Genomic DNA, 19,651 nt, shown 5'->3' with positions numbered 1-19,651 from the left:
CATCTCCCATCTCTACAACTTTATAGACGTCATCATTTTATACATATTTTATCCTTTGAAAATCAAAAGAGTGTTGTCTAAAAAGTAAACAAGGCACATTGTTACACGAATATTTTCTTAGATCGCATGGCTATTTTGAAATATTCCATCTTTGCATAAATAGCCATCATTTTCTACTGGCTATTTGCTACCATGACGATAACAAGATTAGCATTCAGGGATACACAAATATAAGTGTGTATTATAAATATTAAATTATGCTTTATGATCAAAGAGAATAATTAATGGCAGCAACTGAATGAATGCTTTGTCATTTCTTCATCTTTCAAAGGACGACCAACCCATGTCAATCAATTATAATAGAAGAAAAAAAATTCATTATTCTAAACTATACTTTAGATATAAAAGCTGTCTAACCTTGTATTTAAATAGTTTAAAAAGTGTAAACATTCACATAAATCACTCCGACTAGAGTCTCCCTTTTAAAAAAAAGAGTCATATTTTTCCATGCCTTTCTCTTTTTTTAAATAAAATATAATGGCACAGCAAATTGAACGTAATCAAGAAGCAACAGTTTATATTGGTAATCTTGACGAAAGATGCACTGAATCACTCATTTGGGCCTTGATGTTACAAGCTGGCCCAGTTGGTAAAGTTATTCAACTATAAAATAATAATCACTAAACTAATATTATTCAAGTCAATGTTCATTTACCCAAAGATCGAGTAACACAGACACACCAGAATTATGGTTTTGTAGAGTTTTTAACAGAAGAAGACGCAGATTATGCAATGAAGATTATGAATCAAGTACGATTGTATGGTAAACCTATACGTGTCAACAAGGTAAACTTTTTATTTTTATAACAATAATATTATTAACGTCATCAAACCATAAATAGGCTACTTCCGATAAAAAGAATTTGGATGTTGGAGCAACATTATTTATTGGTAATCTGGATCCTGATGTGGATGAAAAGACATTATACGACACATTTAGTGCATTTGGCTTGATTGTAAATACACCCAGAATTGCTAGAGATCCAGACACAGGTGCCTTCAAAGGCTTTGGATTTATTAGTTATGACAACTTTGAATCTTCTGATGCAGCTATCGAGGCTATGGACGGACAATATTTGATGAACAAACAAATTACAGTATCTTATGCATTCAAGAAGGATGGAAAAGGAGAAAGACACGGTTCTGCAGCAGAAAGACTGTTGGCAGCAGAGGCCAGGAAACACGTACAGATGCCAAATCGATTATATGCAGGTGGACCACAGATGGCACCTACTATGGGATATATGCCACCTACAGGTTATCCTGCCATGCCACCACCACCTCCACCTATGGGATACCCGCCTCAAGCTTATGGTGCTTGGCAGTAATTGTGTTTAAATAAAAAATAAAAATTATGTATTATTATTAATACCATTACAGTGTTTTAATCCAGACGTTAGTTAAAAAAAAAGCAGTGTAGGAAAACAGTATCATTATTTTCTTTAAACGCACTTGCTGAAACATAAGAGACAGCAATTGTCCCTTTTTAAAAAAATAAAAGGCTGATCTTGACTGTCTCAAATAGAATACAATATAAACATTTACCATCCCTCTGTGATTATTGGATAAGATGAGTTTTGTTGACTCAAGAGCTTCCTGTATGACTTTTTATTTATTTACAAAGGTCTAATTTTAAATTAAAGCAAGAATAGATCAATTTTTTTTAAAAATCAGCAGAGCTAAATTGAGAAAGCCCTTTTTATTTTTATTTTTCCCTTTTTTTATTTTTTTTTTTTCCTTTTGAATTTGTTGTCAAGTCAAAATTTATAAATTCCTGACATGCAAATTAATCATGTCGGTCAATAAGACATCATTTATAAAACAAGCAAAAACTAAGAAATCAGCAGATTTTGCTGGTAGTACGGTACCTGACTTTATTCAGAAGCTATTTAGGTACATTATATAAAAAAGAGATGAAAGCAATCTAAAGCTTTATTATAGAATGTTGGAGAATGATTCTTCAGAAAACACCCTGTCTTGGGGACCTGATGGAACAACTTTTATTGTCAAGGATACAATTGAATTCTCGAGGACGGTCTTGCCGAAACATTTTAAACATTCCAATTTTGCAAGCTTCGTTCGACAGTTAAATAAGTATGATTTTCATAAAGTAAGGCAACTAGAAGAAGGACAAAAGACATTTGGTGATCAGGTAACTTTATTCTAAACTTTATTTGTCTTATTCCTCCTATAAACAACTTTTTTATTTTTTATGCAGGCTTGGGAGTTTGTTCATCCTAAATTTGTTCGACATCGCAAGGATCTATTGGAAGAGATTAAGAGAAAGGTGCCTGGAGCAAACACGATAAAGCAACCAAAAAAAGGGGAAAAGGAAAACGAGAATATAAACATGTCCACGATGGAAGAAATACAGGCTATGACAGAAAAGCTTATTAGTGAAATGAATGAACTTCAAACCAATCGTACGGCCTTGGAAAATGATATTTCAAGATTATCCCAAAGGGATCAAGAAATCATGAACGAACTAAGCCGTTTAAATGCTAATCTTGCGGCCAAAGATGGTCTCGTCAAAGAGTTCCTCGGCTTGATAGAGTCTTCACAAGGAAATGGTAATAGCGTGTGTAATTATAACGTGATAAAGCGCTAATCATTTGTTTACTAGTCAACATAAGTCAGCAGGAAACACAAAAATGGATGAACTCTTACCACAAAATATCTAAAACAAACGCGGAACAGATTGAAAAAATGAATAAAGAACTGGGCTTAAAGAGTAAAGCCTTAACGAATGATGAACAACAAAGACATCAACATAGAGCTATAAAGAGAATAAAGATGGAGGAGACAGCGCCGCTTCCACCATCACCTCAGCCCATACCTATAAACAATGGATTTGACAATAGCTCTTTATCTGAAGCAGCAGCGGCAGCGGCCGCAGCTAGTATGAACGCTGGAAGCTTGATCGGATCCCCGTTAAAGACCGCGGATGGGCTCACATTCGTCACTCTTGGTAGACTTTCGTCCAATATGTCCGTACGCGATAATAAGCCAGCAATTGAAATCATGGCTGCCGATCAAACACCAACACTGGCCACAAGTTTACAGAGACCAACCATCGGCATGAAACGTAAGCCATCTTCTGGTCTGTCGTCATCTTCACCGGTCAGCTGGACTGTTCCTCCCAGAATATTGCTTGTAGATGATGACTCTGTTTATCGCGATTTGAGTGAGAAATTATTACAAGTGTTTGGATGCACGATAGACCTAGCAAAGGATGGCGTGGAAGCATTAAAAAAGATGGGCTTGGAAAAATATGATTTGATTTTAATGGTAAAATAAGATATACAAAGCTTATTTCTTGTATTCATTCTTTTAAAAGGATATTGTCATGCCAAGAATGGATGGTGTATCTGCTACAAGAAGTATCCGTCAATATGACGCCCTTACACCTATTATCTCCATGACATCCAACTTTACAGACAATGATATCATGCAGTATATAGGAAGTGGAATGACAGATATATTGCCCAAACCATTTTCTAAGCGTACGCTTTACCAGATGTTGGATAAATATTGTGCACATCTAAAATCGATCCAAAGGGTTCAGGTCACATCAGATAATACAACATCTATACCCCGTGCCCTGAACATACTACCAATGGGTGATACTGACAGTATAGCTTCATCCTCTACATCCCCTACGACCAATCAGCACCCTTCTACAGCTTCTTATCCTTTCAAGCCATCATCCAGTGCCACTACTCCTACTGTCACATCCAACACACCCCCAACTACTACCACTACTACCGCCACTACCACTACTGCTGCTGCTACCAGTACACCTACTGTATTTCCTCTTGCGCCATATCCATACCCTATTACAATGAATTCTGTTCCCACTGACGTCAGTAGCAATATTAGTCCTATTGGGCACAACGATATACCAAATGTTACACTCTGGCCACAGCAACCAAATCAGCACCTGGATACACCACCAGCAATTATTGCAAACGATGGTAAATTCACTTGGGCAATGCCTACGACAAGGAACAATAATAATAGCAGTAACCAGAGAAATTGAGCTTTTTTTTTATATTTATTTTGAAAGATGCTAATAAAAACCATGTAAATACTTGCTTGAAAACAAAAGAGAAGGGTTTATTATGTACACGAGGTATAGATAGAAAACTAATAATTTTAATAAACAGATACATGATTTGCTGGAAAGATTCCAATGGCTCCATTGGGTAGCCTTCCTTGCCACCAATCACACGGTAAGCCTGTGGCAGGATCTATTTTAGATAAAATATAGACAAGATCGCCCTTACGAATCGTCAATTCCATCGGATTCTCTCCTATGAAGTCATGAATAACTCTCGCCGTCTCTATAGGCCCACCGTATTGAGGGATCATCATTCGTTGCTGTTGCTGTTCCTTCATTCTTTCATGCGACTTTTGAATTAGTTTATATATTACATAGGGTAAACCGGTGACAATGGCCAGGAATAAGATAACAGATCGTCGCTTTTTATTACTGTTGCTGGGGGCAACTGCTTCTGGTGGTTGCTCGTCTTCTGTTATTTGTAATGGTTCTCTTTCATTATCCTCAGCAGGTTCTGCTGGTGGCGTTCGACCGATCAATCTGTAAAACAATCGTCTGAGCCATCTTAATAAAGCAAATACATTGAATATGTTGCCCAAGTAATGCCGTAGGTTTCCAAACTGTTCTGCCACACCTACCATGGCCATGAAACTAGAATGGGTTGCCATATAGGTCGAGTCGAGCATCTGTGCAAACCCTCCAAATGCTTGAACGATCGATTCAATCACGTCAAACGTCGCACGGGTGCTTGCCTCCATACGCTGCGTCAAGCTATTATTGTCGGGTCCTTCGCCAAACATGCCTCCCCCTCCTCCGAAACGATTGTATCCATAGCCTCCAAATCGACTGTAGGGCGAATACGTACTTCCATAGCCACCATATGTCGATCCGTATCCTCCATAGTTATTATAGCCTCCGTATCCTCCTCCTCCGTACCCATATCGGTTGTAAGGGCTACTGTAACTTGAGCCATACATACCTCCATAACTTGATGTTCCAAGGCCTACAAGAAGACGTTGATACCATGTTTTGTGTTATTTTTCTTGATTATATATTACCACCATACGCTGAACCCATGGTAGTAGGTCTATTAGGTACTGCTGGAGCTGATGTGGTTGTAGTTGCAGTAGTAGTAGTAGTCATATTGGCTGTAGACGTTGTCACTGGCGCCACACTGCTATTGTTACTATTGACTTCCCAAGGCTTTGGGGGAGATGGCATGTTAAAATAGAGATTTAAAAAAGAGAGAATAAATCTTACTTAATGATGGGAAAACGGAGAACCAAAAAGTCCATAATCATATGTAAAATTAAGTAAGCAACCAGACAGAAAAAGAAGGGAGGTAACACAAAAGCGATTATAGAACTGTTTATTCTATGGGTATGATTTGATGCTTGGTCTCTTTTTCCGTCTTGGCTTTTTCTTTACTTTCACCGCTACTTGCTATTACTATCCTATCCGTACGCTTAAATTGCGTTGAATTGATAATGTTTTGTGATTGAGAAGAGAGTTGAACAAAGGCTGCGGCAGTCTCAGCTAGTGATTCGAATTTTTGGACTGCCTCGTCTTCATTCATGCACACAACAATGACATCTCGCTCTGAATAATCACCATACAAGGTGATGGCTGTTTCTGCATCCATGATCAGAAAGCGAGTAAGCCAGCAATGACATTTTCTGAAAGAGCTATTATGTTGACACCAGGGAAACGGTGTATTATAAATGAAATTATCATTGATCCAATTCGAGTAAGTGGATTTCTCCATAGCTACATCTGTTGTTCCACGGTAGTTTATCGCAATTGCATGTCCAGCTGCGTATGCCATATCCATTAATGCTTCTTCAACTTCCTGATGCAGCAAAAAGTCTGCGGACGCATTAAGGAGCCATTCATTATCAGTAGCAATAGAATATTATATCAAGTAAGCAACATCCGCTTGGTTTTTACATTGTGCAAGTGCATTGATAGAGAATTGAAGGATGATTTCGTCAATAGATATGCTGACTGTCGCAAATTTAGAGTAGAATACGTTGACGCGTTCAAACATGGCAGTAGCAAGATTGAGTACTTGTATATCACGTTTTTCAACGACTTGGCGCCCATCAATGTTATAAAGAGCGAACGCTGTAATTAATAGCTCGGCAATACCGACGTTGTCATCAAATGTATTCTCGGACGGTAACTTGCAGGCAAGAGGCCCCGACTTTGACTGAGACACTTCGTATAAGATACTCAGAAAATTATCACCAAATATGTGGCTACGCAGTTCCTCGATGGCAATCTTCACAGTCAGTTCACTCCACTCCACATCAAAGACCCATGCTCCATCGGGACTTTGATTACGGTAAATCAAGGAGTGTAGAAAAAGGAAGTGGTTTGCAAATAGTAAAAATATGATTTTGATAAGAGAAAAGGTCGAGTTTTGAGCTAAAATGCAAATCTTGATGCCAACCCGAAGAGGAAGAGATGTGATATTGAAAGTTGATACGAGCATATCGCATAATAGAGACACTGAGATATCAGAGATATCGTGTTTATGTCGTAAGAGTGGCCGAAGTAAATCTGTGCGATCGTATGAGGATTGAATAATACCAAGAGTTTTTGTGTTGAAGCGTTTCATAGCGTTTTTTGTTATACCACCAAGACCTTGTTCGATAGCCCAGAGGGTACCAATAACGGCCAAAGCAAACGAAGCAGGATCAATCTGGCCAAAAATGCTCTCCATTCTCAAATAAACAATATGAAATACAAAAGAAAATGATTAAAAGGAAATCAGCCTCGTTTCTTAAGAACAAACATTCGTATTCGTTTTTTCTTGTGAAGCGAAGCCAAATTTAAAGATCTGAGATAGGCCATTTAATAAGTCGAACGTAATCTTGTAGGTTTTCGTATCAGAATCTTTCCTCTAAGAATAGTAATAAGCCCTTCTTTTCTGTAAAGGGTCTACGTTGCCCATCGTCGATTTGGCTGAATTTTACAATTTTAAAAAGATTGAATACAACAAGTACTTTTTGTGGCTCCTCAGTGTACGTTCCAATGTTCCTCTGTCTTTCCATTCTAAAAACAAGTAAGCAATTCCTTTCTACAACGACTGGTTGGTTACATATTCCAAGTGATATCATTGTTTAGCTGCAAATCCTATAACACCTTAAATTGACAACATAAACTTTAGCAACCTTCAGATTTTACCAGATCTACTATGGCTACACTCATTCGCTTACAGTCTCTGGACGAAAGAATGGCTTGTTATTTCTGATGTTGATTCGCCTTTGAACACTTCACTTTAGGCTTTCTCTTGAACAAGTAATATTAAGAAACTTGGATACAGTCTGACTTAAATTATACATGGAAATTATATAGATTCAACCATCAATAGGTAGCTCAGGATCACCTTTTTATACAACAATGTACGCAGGTTTCCGTTTGTAAAGCAATAAGGACATAATAGATAAAAGCGTACTATTGGATCCTTCTCTTCTGAGCTTTAATTATCTTGTTACGATTGGCTAAAAAACATAGAGGGTTCATTACCGTGTTGATTTTTCTCGCGTATTTTGTAGTTGCAACAAATAATCAAAGCTAATCAACATGGTAAATCAGTCTGTATGATCGAAACCATGGGCTTAACATACTTGATAGCCTACAACATACATTCCTACCATTGTCAATGACGAAGGTATATGCTCTTGATATGTCAAAAGTAAAAGCAATTAACCTCTATATGTATATAGCTCATTCTGACGGCATTTGGGATGTTGCGTGGTCCAAACACACAAATCTGGTTATTTCTGGCTCGGAAGACGGCAAAGTCAAGTGCTGGTAAATTATTTAAACATGCTTGCGAGAAAAAGGAGTTTATTCTGTACATGTATTAGGGATGGTGCAACAGGCGAATTAAAGTTTGAACTTGAAGGACATGCAATGGGTGTTATCTCTGTCGACGTCAGTCAAGATGGAACACGTAATAGGATATAATTACATCCACTTTTTACGTACGATTACTGACAGATATACAATATATAGGTCTTGCTTCGAGCTCTGTAGATTCAAACATTCGTATTTGGGATCTTGAACAAAACGGAAAGCTTATCCAGTCTATTATTGCCGCGCCTGTTGAGTCATGGAAAATAAAGTTCAGTTCAGACGGACAGCACGTCGCTACTGGCTCACATAATGGAGACATTCATATCTACAGCGTCGAAACAGGAGAGAAAGTCAAGAGCTTACCAACAAAAAACAAGTTTTTGATGTGTGTTGCTTATGCAAGTATAATCTAGTAAAGAGGGATGACATTAAAAGACTAATAAGATCATAGAGTCCTGATGGAAAATATCTAGCTGGAGGTGCAGAAGATGGGACCATTTACGTGTTTAATATCGAAACGGACCAATTGGCTCACACACTATCAGGTAAAATTCAACAAGTGTACATATAGGGAAAGTGAGAGCTCATATGCATATGTAGGGCATGCCATGACTGTTCGTTCGCTTTGTTTTGCCAGCGACAGCAAGACACTGATCAGTGGTAGTGATGATAAGTGTGTTCATGTTTACGATGTTGAGCATGGACAGCTGGCATCCTCTTTAACTGGACATTCAGATTGGGTCTTGTGTGTAGCAGCCAATCCAGATATCAGTAAACAACAAATAGTCAGCTGCAGCTCGGATAAGAAGATTAAAGTGTGGGACCTTGGTTTAAGGTCGGTTTTGGAAACTCATGAAGTTCATTCAGACCAGGTAATGCTTTATGATTGGGCTAAACGAAACGAACTCTAATAAACAAAAAAAAACAGGTCTGGGGAGTAGCATGGAACCCAGAAGGTACTAAACTGGTATCCGGCTCAGATGATAAGTCCTTAAAATGGTTTGCAAGCAGTGGATCCTCTTAGTATTGTATCATAGAATATCTTTTTTTTTTTTCTTATACGCGTATCTTTTTTCTTGAAATCATGAATAAAAATCATTTCATGATATACTGATTACAGTCATAATAAAAAAAAAAAAGAAAACACACCATGATGTCCTATTGAAGTTCAGATATGAATGATCGCGTCTGGCTCCCATTGATCGACCTGATTAACCTAAGGCACATTAGTTTCTCTTTTGATCAAAACAGATAACTTGAGCCTTGCACATTATTCATCATTTAATAATGACATTTAGGATATGTCAACTATTATAATCCATACATCTTCTTGAGATACTAGGATTTTGTGTGTACACGCACAGTGGTAATAATTGAATAAAACAATAAAGTGGCGGGTGGGAATCTTACGATAAATTCCCTACCAACAGGAGGGCAGTGATCTGTCTTGATATTCCATTCGGAGCCTGTATTTCTTCTGTTGCTCAGCCAAGATATGCAAATAACCCTTTCCCACATGAATCGAATTAAGAAGGTTACGATGATAATCTAATTGTCTCATATGAGACCATTGCAATCTGGAGTAAAGTTTAAATAAGGGCTTGGGAAGCGTCCCAGTTGGTTGCATGGTAATTTCAAGATCCGATATGGGATCCAATTCTACAACCCGTCGCTTCCGAAAATATGATCTTTCATGCAATCAGCAATCTAGTTGTCTACCATTCTGTCAATAACAATAGCTGTGTAGTTGTTGTTTTGGAATATAATGAAAAGTAAAATAGTTTGTAATAAAAATATATTAAAAAAGGTTCAAGATTGTAAGACCAGTAGTGGTACCCAGTCTTCTTTTGGGAATGGGGCATTTCCCTTTTGTTTTTTTTTCTTGCTTAGAATATATCAAACCCAAACATCAGTTCCGAATATCTTTTCATCTTTTGAGTGCGTAGTAAAATAAATCTTGTCAATGAATTAAAATTAAAAGAATGAATAAACAGTAAAATGATCATAGTTATCAATGAATGATGCTCAGTATGCCTTCACTCATTTTCTCACGTACACAAGCGAGGGTGTCTAGAAAAAGAAAAACCCTTACAACTATGTTTGATAGTTTATCCTGATTACCGTATCTATTGAAAGATCTAAAAAACCAGAAAAGGTCGGAAGTAAAAAATCAGTCGATTTTTAGGTTCCACAAGCCACATTTGCATGAACGTCATTTATGTATATAAAGCATTGATCTTTTCAAGGCCTTCTTTTTTTTTTATTATCATCATCTTAAACAATCAATTAAATCAAATCATGTCTGAAGAAACTTTTACTGCTTGGGCCTGTCCTGGAAAGAGTAAGTTTTGTGTGTTATTGTAGATGTTTATAATAACAATCGCGTCTCTAGGCCAACCCCTCCAAAAGATGGAAGTCAATTTCTGTACTTGGGATGAAAACATGGTTCAAATGGATATCATCTGCTGTGGTGTCTGTGGTACTGACCTTCATACTGTTGACGAAGGCTGGGGCCCTACTGAATTCCCTTGTGTCGTTGGTCACGAAATCATTGGCAAGGTTACCAAGGTTGGTAGTAACGTAAAGAAGATCAAGGTTGGTGATCGTTGTGGTGTTGGTTGTCAATCCGCTTCTTGCCACGAATGTGATTATTGTAAGAAGGGTATGGAAAACTTGTGCTCTGTTCACGCTGTATGGACCTTCAATGACCGCTATGAAAATGAAAAGCGTGACAAGACTTATGGCGGTTTCGCTACCAAATGGAGAGGTCCTCAAGACTTTGTCGTCAAGATTCCCGATAACTTCTCATCTGAAGTTGCCGCTTCTTTTCTTTGCGGCGGTGTCACTACTTATACTCCTCTTAAGCGTTATAATGTTGGTAAGGGCTCCAAGGTTGCCGTCCTCGGTCTCGGTGGTCTCGGTCACTTTGGTGTCCAATGGGCCAAGGCTATGGGCGCTGAAGTTGTCGCTTTTGATGTTATCCCTGACAAGGTTGAAGATGCCAAGAAGTTGGGATGTGATGGCTATGTTTTGATGCAAAACGAAGATGAAATCAAACCTCATTACAACACTTTCACTCACATCTTGGCTACCAAGATCGTCAACAAGTGCTGGCCCACCTATTTCAACATGCTGAAGAAGAACGGTATCTTTATTCTCTGTGATATCCCTGAAGTTCCTCTGGAAGGTTTGAATGCTTTCACCATGGCCGGTAAGCAATTGACCATTGCCAGTTCATTCATCGGTTCTCCTTCCGATATTCAAGAGTGTCTTGACTTTGCCTCACAACACAATGTCCGCACTTGGGTCAACACATTCCCTATGGACCAGATCAATGAGGCTTTCCAATTTGTCAGAGAAGCCAAGCCTCGTTACAGAGCTGTCGTCATGAATTAATCATTTTTAGCATGTTTGTATTTTATATTCTTTAATAATATCCGTCATTAAAATAAATAAAAACTATATTGTTTTGTTCACAATACATATTTGTACTAGTCTTTATCCATTCTTGATTGAATAAGGCAAGTAAAGCTAATCACGGGTTACAAATACTGATAAAAACCCCTACGCTTGTAAATCAAGGTATACGGAGCAATAAAGAAAAAAAAAAAGTATATTCGTGACTTTCAGGAAGTCTACTTAAAGAAGATAAAGCTTAGTTATGCAATTGATGGGAGTATTTCCATATAGAAAGTAATACGAACAACTTATAAACTATTGAATTATAAATGGAGCAGCTTCAAAGCCCACCAGATCACGTCGATATATACCGACTTGTTGTTCCACGTGTTCTTGCGTCAAGATACGAGGACAGATCTGAAACGAGCTATACTTGGAGTATCTTGGTTGATGGTAACCAAGCACTTCTTCTTAAGAATCTTTTAATCAGTGACAACATAAACACGATACAATTTGGGTTATATAAAGCTGCTTTTTATTATTTTCTTATATATAAAATATCTTCCGTTTGCCTCTTAAAGCTCATATGATAGGTTTGTCTGTGTATCTTGTATTCAAGAAATGGACGGACAATCAATTGATCTTTTTGCCGTGTTGTAATATTCCTACAAAGTGCCGTCAATACATGCCCACATAGCTAAAGAAAAAGAAGAAGGGAAATGGTTTACCTTTTTAAAAATGGAGTTTTCACATCCTGAACATCTCCGGTATCACGTTCCCAAGTGAGATAATTTGATATATACTTATTATATGCTTTGTCATGTTCTAGTTTTTGTTTATCTAAGAGTTGAATGGTAGTCTTGCGGGTATGTTTATCCTATAGACTATTATTTAATATTGTCTTTATAAACAAACGCCACACTTACGAAAATAATATTATATACATCGTCTTCAGACGATTCATTATGTACGCCTTCTGATCTCGGTCTCAATATCTCATTGGATTTTTTATCCAACACAATCGTTTGGATCTACAAGACAGCATGAGTCTCTTTCTTTTTGCTTGTTATCTATTACAAACCTGCTTTATAAAAAAGTGAAGTACTTTATCAATAGTAAATGTGATATATGCATCAATACCAAATATATATCTTGCATTTTCCTCAAAGGTGGCTTGATCTATTTCATTATCCAAGAATTTTTCAATGTGTTCTAATAATGCATGATAACATCCCTTGGATAAATCGATATCTATTCAATACATCATATAAGCAATAATTCAAAGGTGGAAATAAAGTCGTAATATTACCTTCATAACGATTAGAATACAAATCTAGTTCAACGGCTGTCTGATTCAATTTTTTTTGTAATCGTCGAGGATTCTCGTCACTCAATAACTTGAGTTTATGAAGTCGTTCGTAAAGTATTTGGAATAATCGGAAGAAGCAATATACATGTATGTTACAAAGGAAATGACCGTCGCTTGAGTTATCCTTTACATCACATCGAGGACAAGTCAGTTTTATAATTTGTGTCTGTACATCCACTTGTTGGCTCGTTTTATCTATGATCTCGTCATCATTAGGCATTGGTAACTCTTCCTGATGTTCTTCGTCCGTCTGCTCTTCCTCTGATGGTTCCTCTTCTTCGTCTTCAGTGAAATAAGCAAATTGTTCTCTTGTCAACAGATCCTGGTCAAACTGGAAAAAGCTAGGTATAAAAGTGCACAGAAAACTGCGTATTTTTCGTTTATCGCGTTTTGTAAATCCATTCTGTCGCCTGAGATAAAACAAAACGAGTCGCACCATATCCTTAATCACAGTGCAGTCAGAAGGTTCAAACTTAAATTGCTTATGCTGTTCAACTTCTGCCATCATTGCTTTGACCGATAATGACTTACGATCATTGCTCTTGAACGTGTTGCCTTGATAATCTAATGACTTATAAAAATTCTTGCTGTCCTGCTCACGCCATTGCTTATTCCATTCTCTCTGAATTCGCTTCCACTCTTCGTCCTTTTGTTTCAGTCGCTTCAATAACACAGGTACGACAGCAGCTGGTCGACTGTAGATCAAGTCAAGGATCTCCAGCGCTGTTTCTCGATCATATATCTTTTTGATAATTCGTTCATAAATAGACACAGTTTGTCCACCCAGTCCAGGTTTGAGCTGAAATGTGTCTTTTTCTTCGTCCGTCATTGCTTCTATTCTTTGAGCGATGGGCTCCAATAGAGCAATGATATTTAAATTAGCTTCGATATTCAAATCAAAATCATATCTATTGTAATGTTGAGTGAATTGTATAAATTCGGATTGTAATTACCTTTCTTCTTCACATCGATGCATTGCTTCTTCATAAGGGTTCTTTTTGGACGCCGTGAATCCGCTATCTTCACTTGCCCATCGAGGGTGCGATACGTATTCATCGTTCAATACCTCCCAACAGAGCTGATCCCTGCCTGAACAAGGTTGATTCTGCCACTCTTTGGGCACAATGCGATAGCTTGGGCTTTCTTCTACAGCTTCACAGTGATTTAGATCAGGCTTGACAGCAGAATAGCCAGGCTTTTCGATTGTCTTTTCCTTTGATTCATAACCAAGAACGTGTTTGAAAGCATCTAAAAGCTCTTGATCTAGGAAAGGCTCAACGTGTTGTATGAGTTGATCTGCATCAAGGATATGAAGGGTATACAAATGAATGATTTTGAGAAACTCGTCATGAGAGGGCTTATTGCCAATGTACTTTTTAATTCGATCAAAGAGTTCGGTTTCTTCTGTAGAAACAGATGGTTTTAATGGATCAAAAGGAGGATCCCGTTGCTGTGGTCGTAACAATGGTTGTTGTTGTTGTTGTTGTTGTTGTTGTTGCTGTTGTTGAAGTTGATATTGTTTTGATTTCTTTGTGACCTATTATTTATAAGTTACATTGTTTTATAAAAGTAATATTCAATAATAATTACATAAGTCTTTCTCTTTTTTGTATAAACAGGCATTGCCTGTGTTTGCATCACACGCTTAAATCCTCGTGATTCCTGCACTTCTGGTAAAAACTGCTTAAACTCTTCTAAAAGATCGTCATGTCCAGCAAATAAATATTGAATGTTCGCGTAGACTTCATGAATTGTCTTTAGATCTTTCTGATAGGTCTGTAATACTTCCAAGAATTGCTTATAAATTTCTGGTTGATGTGTAAATCGAGTCTGGCAATAGTTGAGACATCAGAGGAATATTCTTACATGTTTGAAACTTACCTTGATACGATTGACATAGTTGATAGCATGATTGAATTCAAGAGGACGCTTTTCGTTATATGGACTTGTCGTGATCACCGTTGTGTTATCGACCGAACACTCAATGCGATAACCCACAGGTAGAAATGTATTAAAGCCAGAAATCAATGTAGGATGCCCTCTGAACAAGTTGGATACACGCTCGATAACACCAGGGGTATCAATACTATTTACGTTTGTTAAAGAACTTTCTTTTCCTTTGGAGTATCCAACTTACGCTTGGCTCTTAAAGTCTTTCATAATATCTAAGAATTGATTATATACATTAGGTTTGTCAGAAAAACGACCTTTCACTTGGTCAAGGTAGGCTAAGGCATCAACTACGTTGAGTGGTCGATAGTTGTTATTAGGTGACGGAGGCCGTCGCTGTTGTGGCTGTGGTGGTGGTTGTGGCGGCAGAGTGGAATAAGTATTATCATATATGAGCATATTAGAAGGAGGAGGTAAGTAAGGTGTCTCTAGTACTGAAGGAAAAGAAGAAGAAGAGGAAGAGGAGGAAGTAGTACTTGAGAGTGTAGGTCTAGTGATTGGTCAATTCTCTTTATAATGATCTTGTCTTGTTTTTTATATACCTTGATAAAGGGGTTATAGAATCACTAGGAAGAGGAGTAGAAGCAGTTGCCGTAGTGGAAGAAGTGTTGGCTGTGTTATTTACAGGTGTTTGTAAAGACATGGATTATATGTGTAAAAAAAGAATAAATATTTTAATTTTTATCTTCTCTCTGTCCTTTTTCCCCTTTTCCCTTATCTGTGTTTAAAATTGATTTGTTAATACAAAAGATAAACAGTGTAAGCAAGATTAAGATGTTACAAATAAGATCGCCTTGTATAAAATCATTCTATAATCACAGAACAAGAAACATACTGTGAAATTACACTAAGGCTTATCAAAAGGAACGCATATAAAAAGATAGTGTAAGTTTGAGAAATTGAACATTTGTGACATGTTACACTCTTTAATTGCAATTAGTCTCTTCATTTCTCTCTCTTTTTTTCTCTCTTTTTTATTTTTATTGAATAATGTTATCTTCACCTAGTTCACCTACAACAATACACCAAGATACTATACCTCCTCCATGGAATCACGCGTTATTGACTAGTTACAAAAAAAATTATCCAAATAAAACTACTCCAAGTGAGTGATGATCACTGTTATAAACCAAGTCAAGTTGACCTTTTCTTCTAGTCTACTTGCCCATGTCCAACATGAGACGATCTGGAGATATTTCAATGCATTGCCTCTCATTCAAAGGATTTCTTAAAGATTATCATTTGCAATACTTCAAGTTTTTATTAGCCATGAATGATCATACCTTGATGGGTGATATTAAATCAGACAGGAACGGTAGAATCACTTGGTAAATGATTCATTTTTGTTCTTGACTTCGAGTGACGCTAAATCAAATCAGGATCATGCCTTTTACTCAAGAATATTATCTATTCAAAGGCAAGTTTTATATCGCCTCTTCACCTAATCAGGTTACTCGATATCCACCTCCTAAGGTACCAGAAGATGATGACTATTGGGAAAACCAGCGTATACAGTTATGGAATGAGTTAAATGATAAAACAAAAGTCACCTTTACTTGGCCTTCAAGAGGGGATCGACCGAGATCAGCAGATATTTCGATGGAGATAAAGAATATGGATATTGCTATGGATAATCTATGTTTGCTGATCTACAAGGTGACTGAGGTTGAACATTTGGATTATTCAATATTTCCACCTAAAAGAATGGTAATAGTGTATCTATGGCAACTGCATCTTTAATCATTTTCTTTTTCTATTTGACAGGTTTATACCCTTTCAAGCAAATCCAACGATTGGAAAGTCGAAACAGCTAATCCATAAAATGAACCTTTTGTTACTGTGTTGTCTATTCTTTTTCATTGGTCGAAAATAAAGAGCCTCATTCAGGGCATTAGCGTGTAACCTAACGTATTTCTTTTCTCTCAATGGATGATATTGTCTACAACATCACTCAGCAGTGGTTAACTACTTTAAAATCACGTATTCAATACAATAACAAGCCTTTTCTGAAAAAGCTGGAAAGCTTTGGTAGTGGAGTATTTAAATACGAGGATCCAGTCTTGTTGGTAAAGATTATATTTATACTAAAGGGCCTTATACATACTCTCAAACTCAGGAAAGAGCGTTGGACCTGATACCTATTCAACGATTTTATGACGAAGCAGACCCTGAAAATTGTCTGGAAGATACTATTATTAAAAAGCTACTTTACTGGTTTAAGAATGAGTTTTTTACTTGGGTCAATAGTCCACCATGTGAACATTGCAATGTAAGATTTTATTAAAAAACAAGACATTCACAAACTCAACTTGGCATAGAAAGAAACTCGGTCGGAATCTATTGTTATGCCAACACCCGAAGAGCGACGATACGATGCATATAGAGTAGAAACCTATCGTTGTACAGCCTGTTTTAAAATATCACGGTTTCCTAGATACAAGTAAAAAAATATATAAAATTGCTCATCAGCGAGTAACTGATCAACGAGAGGATAGTGACCCAGGGAAATTACTGGAAACAAGACGCGGCCGTTGCGGAGAATGGGCCAATGTGAGTATATTGCTCTATGCTTATAATGCGTATTTATCATTTCTTCAAGTGCTTTACACTCTGTTGTAGAGCTGTAGGAGCTGAGGCTCGCATTGTTTATGATTCAACAGATCATGTCTGGACAGAAGTTTATTCAGAATTTGAACAACGATGGATTCATTGCGATGCATGTGAAGATGCTTGGGATAGAGTAAAGAAACTATATGTAATTTCTTGGATAAATTCTAACTTTGATTCCGGGCTGATTGATAGCCTTTACTGTACAGTCTCGGTTGGGGCAAGAAATTAAGTTATTGTATTGCATTTTCAACTGTAGAAGCTTTAGATGTCACCAAGCGGTACACGAGGGATTGGCCAGTCGTTTTACAAAGACGTAAACAAGTGCGTGAAATCGAGCTGGCATTGGTAAACAGTTGTAAATGAAATAATACTAAGAGCTAAGAGTGTTTATAGTTCTTGGATGATTTGACTCAGATAAGGCAGCAATCGTTTAGCTTGGAAAAGAAAAAAGAGTTGAATCAAAGGAGAGTAAGGGAACTATTGGAATTGGAAGAAATGAGTGCAAAAAGAATGATAAAAGAGGATGAACTCGTGGGTAGACAGAGTGGTAGGGTTTTTTTGTTTCTTGTTTCTGCTTTTGCCTAATCTGATTAATTACATCAAGGTTCCGCAGAATGGAGACAGATGCGTGGTGAACAAGGAAATGATTTAAAAAAGGAAACACGCTCTCTTCACAAATTTACCCTACTTGGCTCTTGTAGACAATTGGATTCAACCATCATTCGTCTAACGGACAACACGACAGATCAAACAGGTGCTTTTTATCATCCAGAATCAGTTGATCTTACAGATATAAAAGGCATTGAAGTTGAGTTTGCTTTGCGAATCATTGGTAATGGCGCCGATGGTTTGGCATTTGTGGTTCAAACGGTTAGTAAAGACGTTTTGGGAGAAGGTGGTTGTCAGTTAGGTTACGGAGGTATCAAACAGTGTGTGGCTGTTGAGTTTGATACATACCAAAGGTAAATTTTTGTTGTAAAAATTGCCTGTGTGTTCTAACCCCCCGTTCTTATAGTTCTGATAGATGTGCAGATCCCTCAGGGAACCATATTAGTGTCCATGCTCGAAAGCCGCCATTCCCAAACTCCGCTCATCATGATTACTCGCTCGGCCATACGTCTTCTATTCTGCCCTTGGCTACAGGGCAATGGATTCACATAAAGGTACAGCTTGATCGTGATGGAGTTCAAGTCGGTTTGAGGGATAAAAATCAGTATATTCAAGTATTGGATGTTTGCCTAAATACACTAGACTATTTAAACTACCCACATTCTAAGCAGGCATGGATAGGGTTCACAGCCAGTACAGGTGGTTTAGCACAGATACATGATGTACAGTTGACACAACTAAATGTTTATTATAAATAAACTGACTATATATATGCATATATATATATCTTCACCCCTTTACTTACTCCGTTTTACTGCATTCAACAACCCCCCTCTTTTATATAAGCTCCTTACTTGTATATAAATAAGGAGAGCGATATATAAATCTTCTTTTTCTTTTTCTTTTTGTAGTGTACATATAGACAAGTCTAATGAAAATATATGCTAGCTTATCATTACTATTGCTTGCTCTAATTTTAGTAAATGCAGAGCAATCTATTTATATCAAACGAGGTAAGAATAAAAGAGAGAGAAAAAAATAGAATCATGACTCATAAATAGTAGCTGACGAAATAGGTAAAATTTGAGAGTCTTTGTAATACATGTATTGATACTTCTTTTTATTCAAAGCTGCACAGACATCTTCTGGAGCAGTCGCTGGCCAACAACAGCCGACACCAACAGCAACTATGACAGCGCCCAATACAGCCATGGGCACAGCAGCAACAGGAGCACCTGTGTCGATGTCGAACAGTACACAGATCAACGCTACACAGTCAGTCAATAATGCTAATCCATTTGTGGGCAAGCCAACGTCTGCCTCATTCTCAAATGATATTCCACCTGCCTACCTTACGTGGAAAAAGCCGATTCCGAACCAGACGTTTCCTCCGCTTTACAAGATTGGTGTATCCAACATTACGTTTGAATGGACTGTCGATCCCAATGCTCTCAAGGTACAACCTGCCAATCTGACTGTTGCCCTAGCAAATCCTCAAAAGCAAACATATACCGCAGCCATTGTACCAGGTACAGCTACCTCAGCTCACTGGGATATAGCTCATTTACCTGCCAGCTCACCCCTGATGGTGGGATACTATACCGTTTGGGTATATGACCAACGAGGACCAAAAGCGTTTCCTAGTCCTGGTTGGCTTATGCCTGATTCCAGATTAGTTGTGGCAATGTATTCGACGGAAGCTTATGTTGGTCGAACAGACTGTAAGTTTC

At 37.6% G+C, this 19,651-nt stretch overlaps 11 protein-coding genes across 11 annotated transcripts in view; 7 read left to right on the top strand and 4 right to left on the bottom strand.

The window, feature by feature from the left end:
* The first annotated feature begins 406 nt into the window (after positions 1-406).
* Positions 407-1,739, top strand: RHIMIDRAFT_314817 (uncharacterized protein). Its single transcript, XM_023614961.1, has 3 exons — positions 407-649; positions 701-846; positions 903-1,739. Exons 1-3 carry the CDS (start codon positions 538-540, stop codon positions 1,386-1,388), a joined length of 744 nt encoding a protein of 247 aa, XP_023463949.1. The 5' UTR covers positions 407-537; the 3' UTR covers positions 1,389-1,739.
* Positions 1,740-1,799: 60 nt separating this feature from the next.
* RHIMIDRAFT_260213 (uncharacterized protein) lies at positions 1,800-4,156 on the top strand. Its single transcript, XM_023611446.1, has 5 exons — positions 1,800-1,953; positions 2,002-2,212; positions 2,279-2,630; positions 2,684-3,348; positions 3,398-4,156. The coding sequence occupies exons 1-5, from the start codon at positions 1,853-1,855 to the stop codon at positions 4,097-4,099; spliced, it is 2,031 nt and encodes a 676-aa protein (XP_023463948.1). The 5' UTR covers positions 1,800-1,852; the 3' UTR covers positions 4,100-4,156.
* A 59-nt stretch (positions 4,157-4,215) lies between these two features.
* Positions 4,216-5,263, bottom strand: RHIMIDRAFT_245356 (uncharacterized protein; the record flags this gene model as incomplete). Its single annotated transcript, XM_023610189.1, has 2 exons — positions 4,216-5,123; positions 5,179-5,263. The coding sequence occupies 2 exons, from the start codon at positions 5,261-5,263 to the stop codon at positions 4,216-4,218; spliced, it is 993 nt and encodes a 330-aa protein (XP_023463947.1).
* Positions 5,264-5,429: 166 nt separating this feature from the next.
* Positions 5,430-6,857, bottom strand: RHIMIDRAFT_299024 (uncharacterized protein). The gene is made up of 2 exons (XM_023614314.1): positions 6,068-6,857; positions 5,430-5,986 (listed from the first exon to the last, which is right to left on the bottom strand). The coding sequence occupies exons 1-2, from the start codon at positions 6,843-6,845 to the stop codon at positions 5,490-5,492; spliced, it is 1,275 nt and encodes a 424-aa protein (XP_023463946.1). The 5' UTR covers positions 6,846-6,857; the 3' UTR covers positions 5,430-5,489.
* Positions 6,858-7,349: 492 nt separating this feature from the next.
* On the top strand, positions 7,350-9,247 carry RHIMIDRAFT_217656 (WD40 repeat-like protein). The gene is made up of 8 exons (XM_023607335.1): positions 7,350-7,711; positions 7,760-7,796; positions 7,852-7,939; positions 7,996-8,081; positions 8,144-8,382; positions 8,436-8,529; positions 8,585-8,856; positions 8,913-9,247. The coding sequence occupies exons 1-8, from the start codon at positions 7,709-7,711 to the stop codon at positions 9,006-9,008; spliced, it is 915 nt and encodes a 304-aa protein (XP_023463945.1). The 5' UTR covers positions 7,350-7,708; the 3' UTR covers positions 9,009-9,247.
* Positions 9,248-10,251: 1,004 nt separating this feature from the next.
* Positions 10,252-11,877, top strand: RHIMIDRAFT_217653 (NAD and Zn-dependent alcohol dehydrogenase). Its single transcript, XM_023607334.1, has 2 exons — positions 10,252-10,325; positions 10,377-11,877. Exons 1-2 carry the CDS (start codon positions 10,283-10,285, stop codon positions 11,378-11,380), a joined length of 1,047 nt encoding a protein of 348 aa, XP_023463944.1. The 5' UTR covers positions 10,252-10,282; the 3' UTR covers positions 11,381-11,877.
* An 18-nt stretch (positions 11,878-11,895) lies between these two features.
* On the bottom strand, positions 11,896-14,390 carry RHIMIDRAFT_260204 (uncharacterized protein; the record flags this gene model as incomplete). Its single annotated transcript, XM_023611445.1, has 6 exons — positions 11,896-12,260; positions 12,310-12,414; positions 12,465-12,634; positions 12,693-13,660; positions 13,706-14,250; positions 14,343-14,390. 6 exons carry the CDS (start codon positions 14,388-14,390, stop codon positions 12,108-12,110), a joined length of 1,989 nt encoding a protein of 662 aa, XP_023463943.1. The 3' UTR covers positions 11,896-12,107.
* A 354-nt stretch (positions 14,391-14,744) lies between these two features.
* Positions 14,745-15,032, bottom strand: RHIMIDRAFT_195124 (PAH2 domain-containing protein; the record flags this gene model as incomplete). The annotated part of the gene is made up of 2 exons (XM_023606023.1): positions 14,745-14,838; positions 14,890-15,032. Coding segments are annotated over 2 exons (237 nt in total), but the record flags the coding sequence as incomplete, so codon positions are not given.
* A 660-nt stretch (positions 15,033-15,692) lies between these two features.
* RHIMIDRAFT_239707 (uncharacterized protein) lies at positions 15,693-16,523 on the top strand (the record flags this gene model as incomplete). Its single annotated transcript, XM_023609224.1, has 4 exons — positions 15,693-15,807; positions 15,859-16,030; positions 16,082-16,409; positions 16,467-16,523. 4 exons carry the CDS (start codon positions 15,693-15,695, stop codon positions 16,521-16,523), a joined length of 672 nt encoding a protein of 223 aa, XP_023463941.1.
* A 104-nt stretch (positions 16,524-16,627) lies between these two features.
* RHIMIDRAFT_245350 (concanavalin A-like lectin/glucanase) lies at positions 16,628-18,679 on the top strand (the record flags this gene model as incomplete). The annotated part of the gene is made up of 9 exons (XM_023610188.1): positions 16,628-16,768; positions 16,819-16,971; positions 17,021-17,142; positions 17,193-17,252; positions 17,322-17,442; positions 17,505-17,657; positions 17,706-17,859; positions 17,917-18,274; positions 18,328-18,679. 9 exons carry the CDS (start codon positions 16,628-16,630, stop codon positions 18,677-18,679), a joined length of 1,614 nt encoding a protein of 537 aa, XP_023463940.1.
* Positions 18,680-18,970: 291 nt separating this feature from the next.
* RHIMIDRAFT_35971 (uncharacterized protein) overlaps positions 18,971-19,651 on the top strand; it is a 978-nt gene continuing 297 nt past the window's right edge. Inside the window, exon 1 of the mRNA XM_023615154.1 lies at positions 18,971-19,642. Within this exon, the coding sequence (XP_023463939.1) occupies positions 19,111-19,642 (532 nt within the window). The 5' untranslated portion in view covers positions 18,971-19,110. The remainder of the gene's footprint in view (positions 19,643-19,651) is intronic.

Source organism: Rhizopus microsporus (genome assembly GCF_002708625.1).
Source record: "Rhizopus microsporus ATCC 52813 unplaced genomic scaffold scaffold_14, whole genome shotgun sequence".
Taxonomy (NCBI): domain Eukaryota; kingdom Fungi; phylum Mucoromycota; class Mucoromycetes; order Mucorales; family Rhizopodaceae; genus Rhizopus; species Rhizopus microsporus.
The sequence above is the reverse complement of the archived record's forward strand: the minus strand, read 5'-3'. Positions and strand labels throughout refer to the sequence as shown.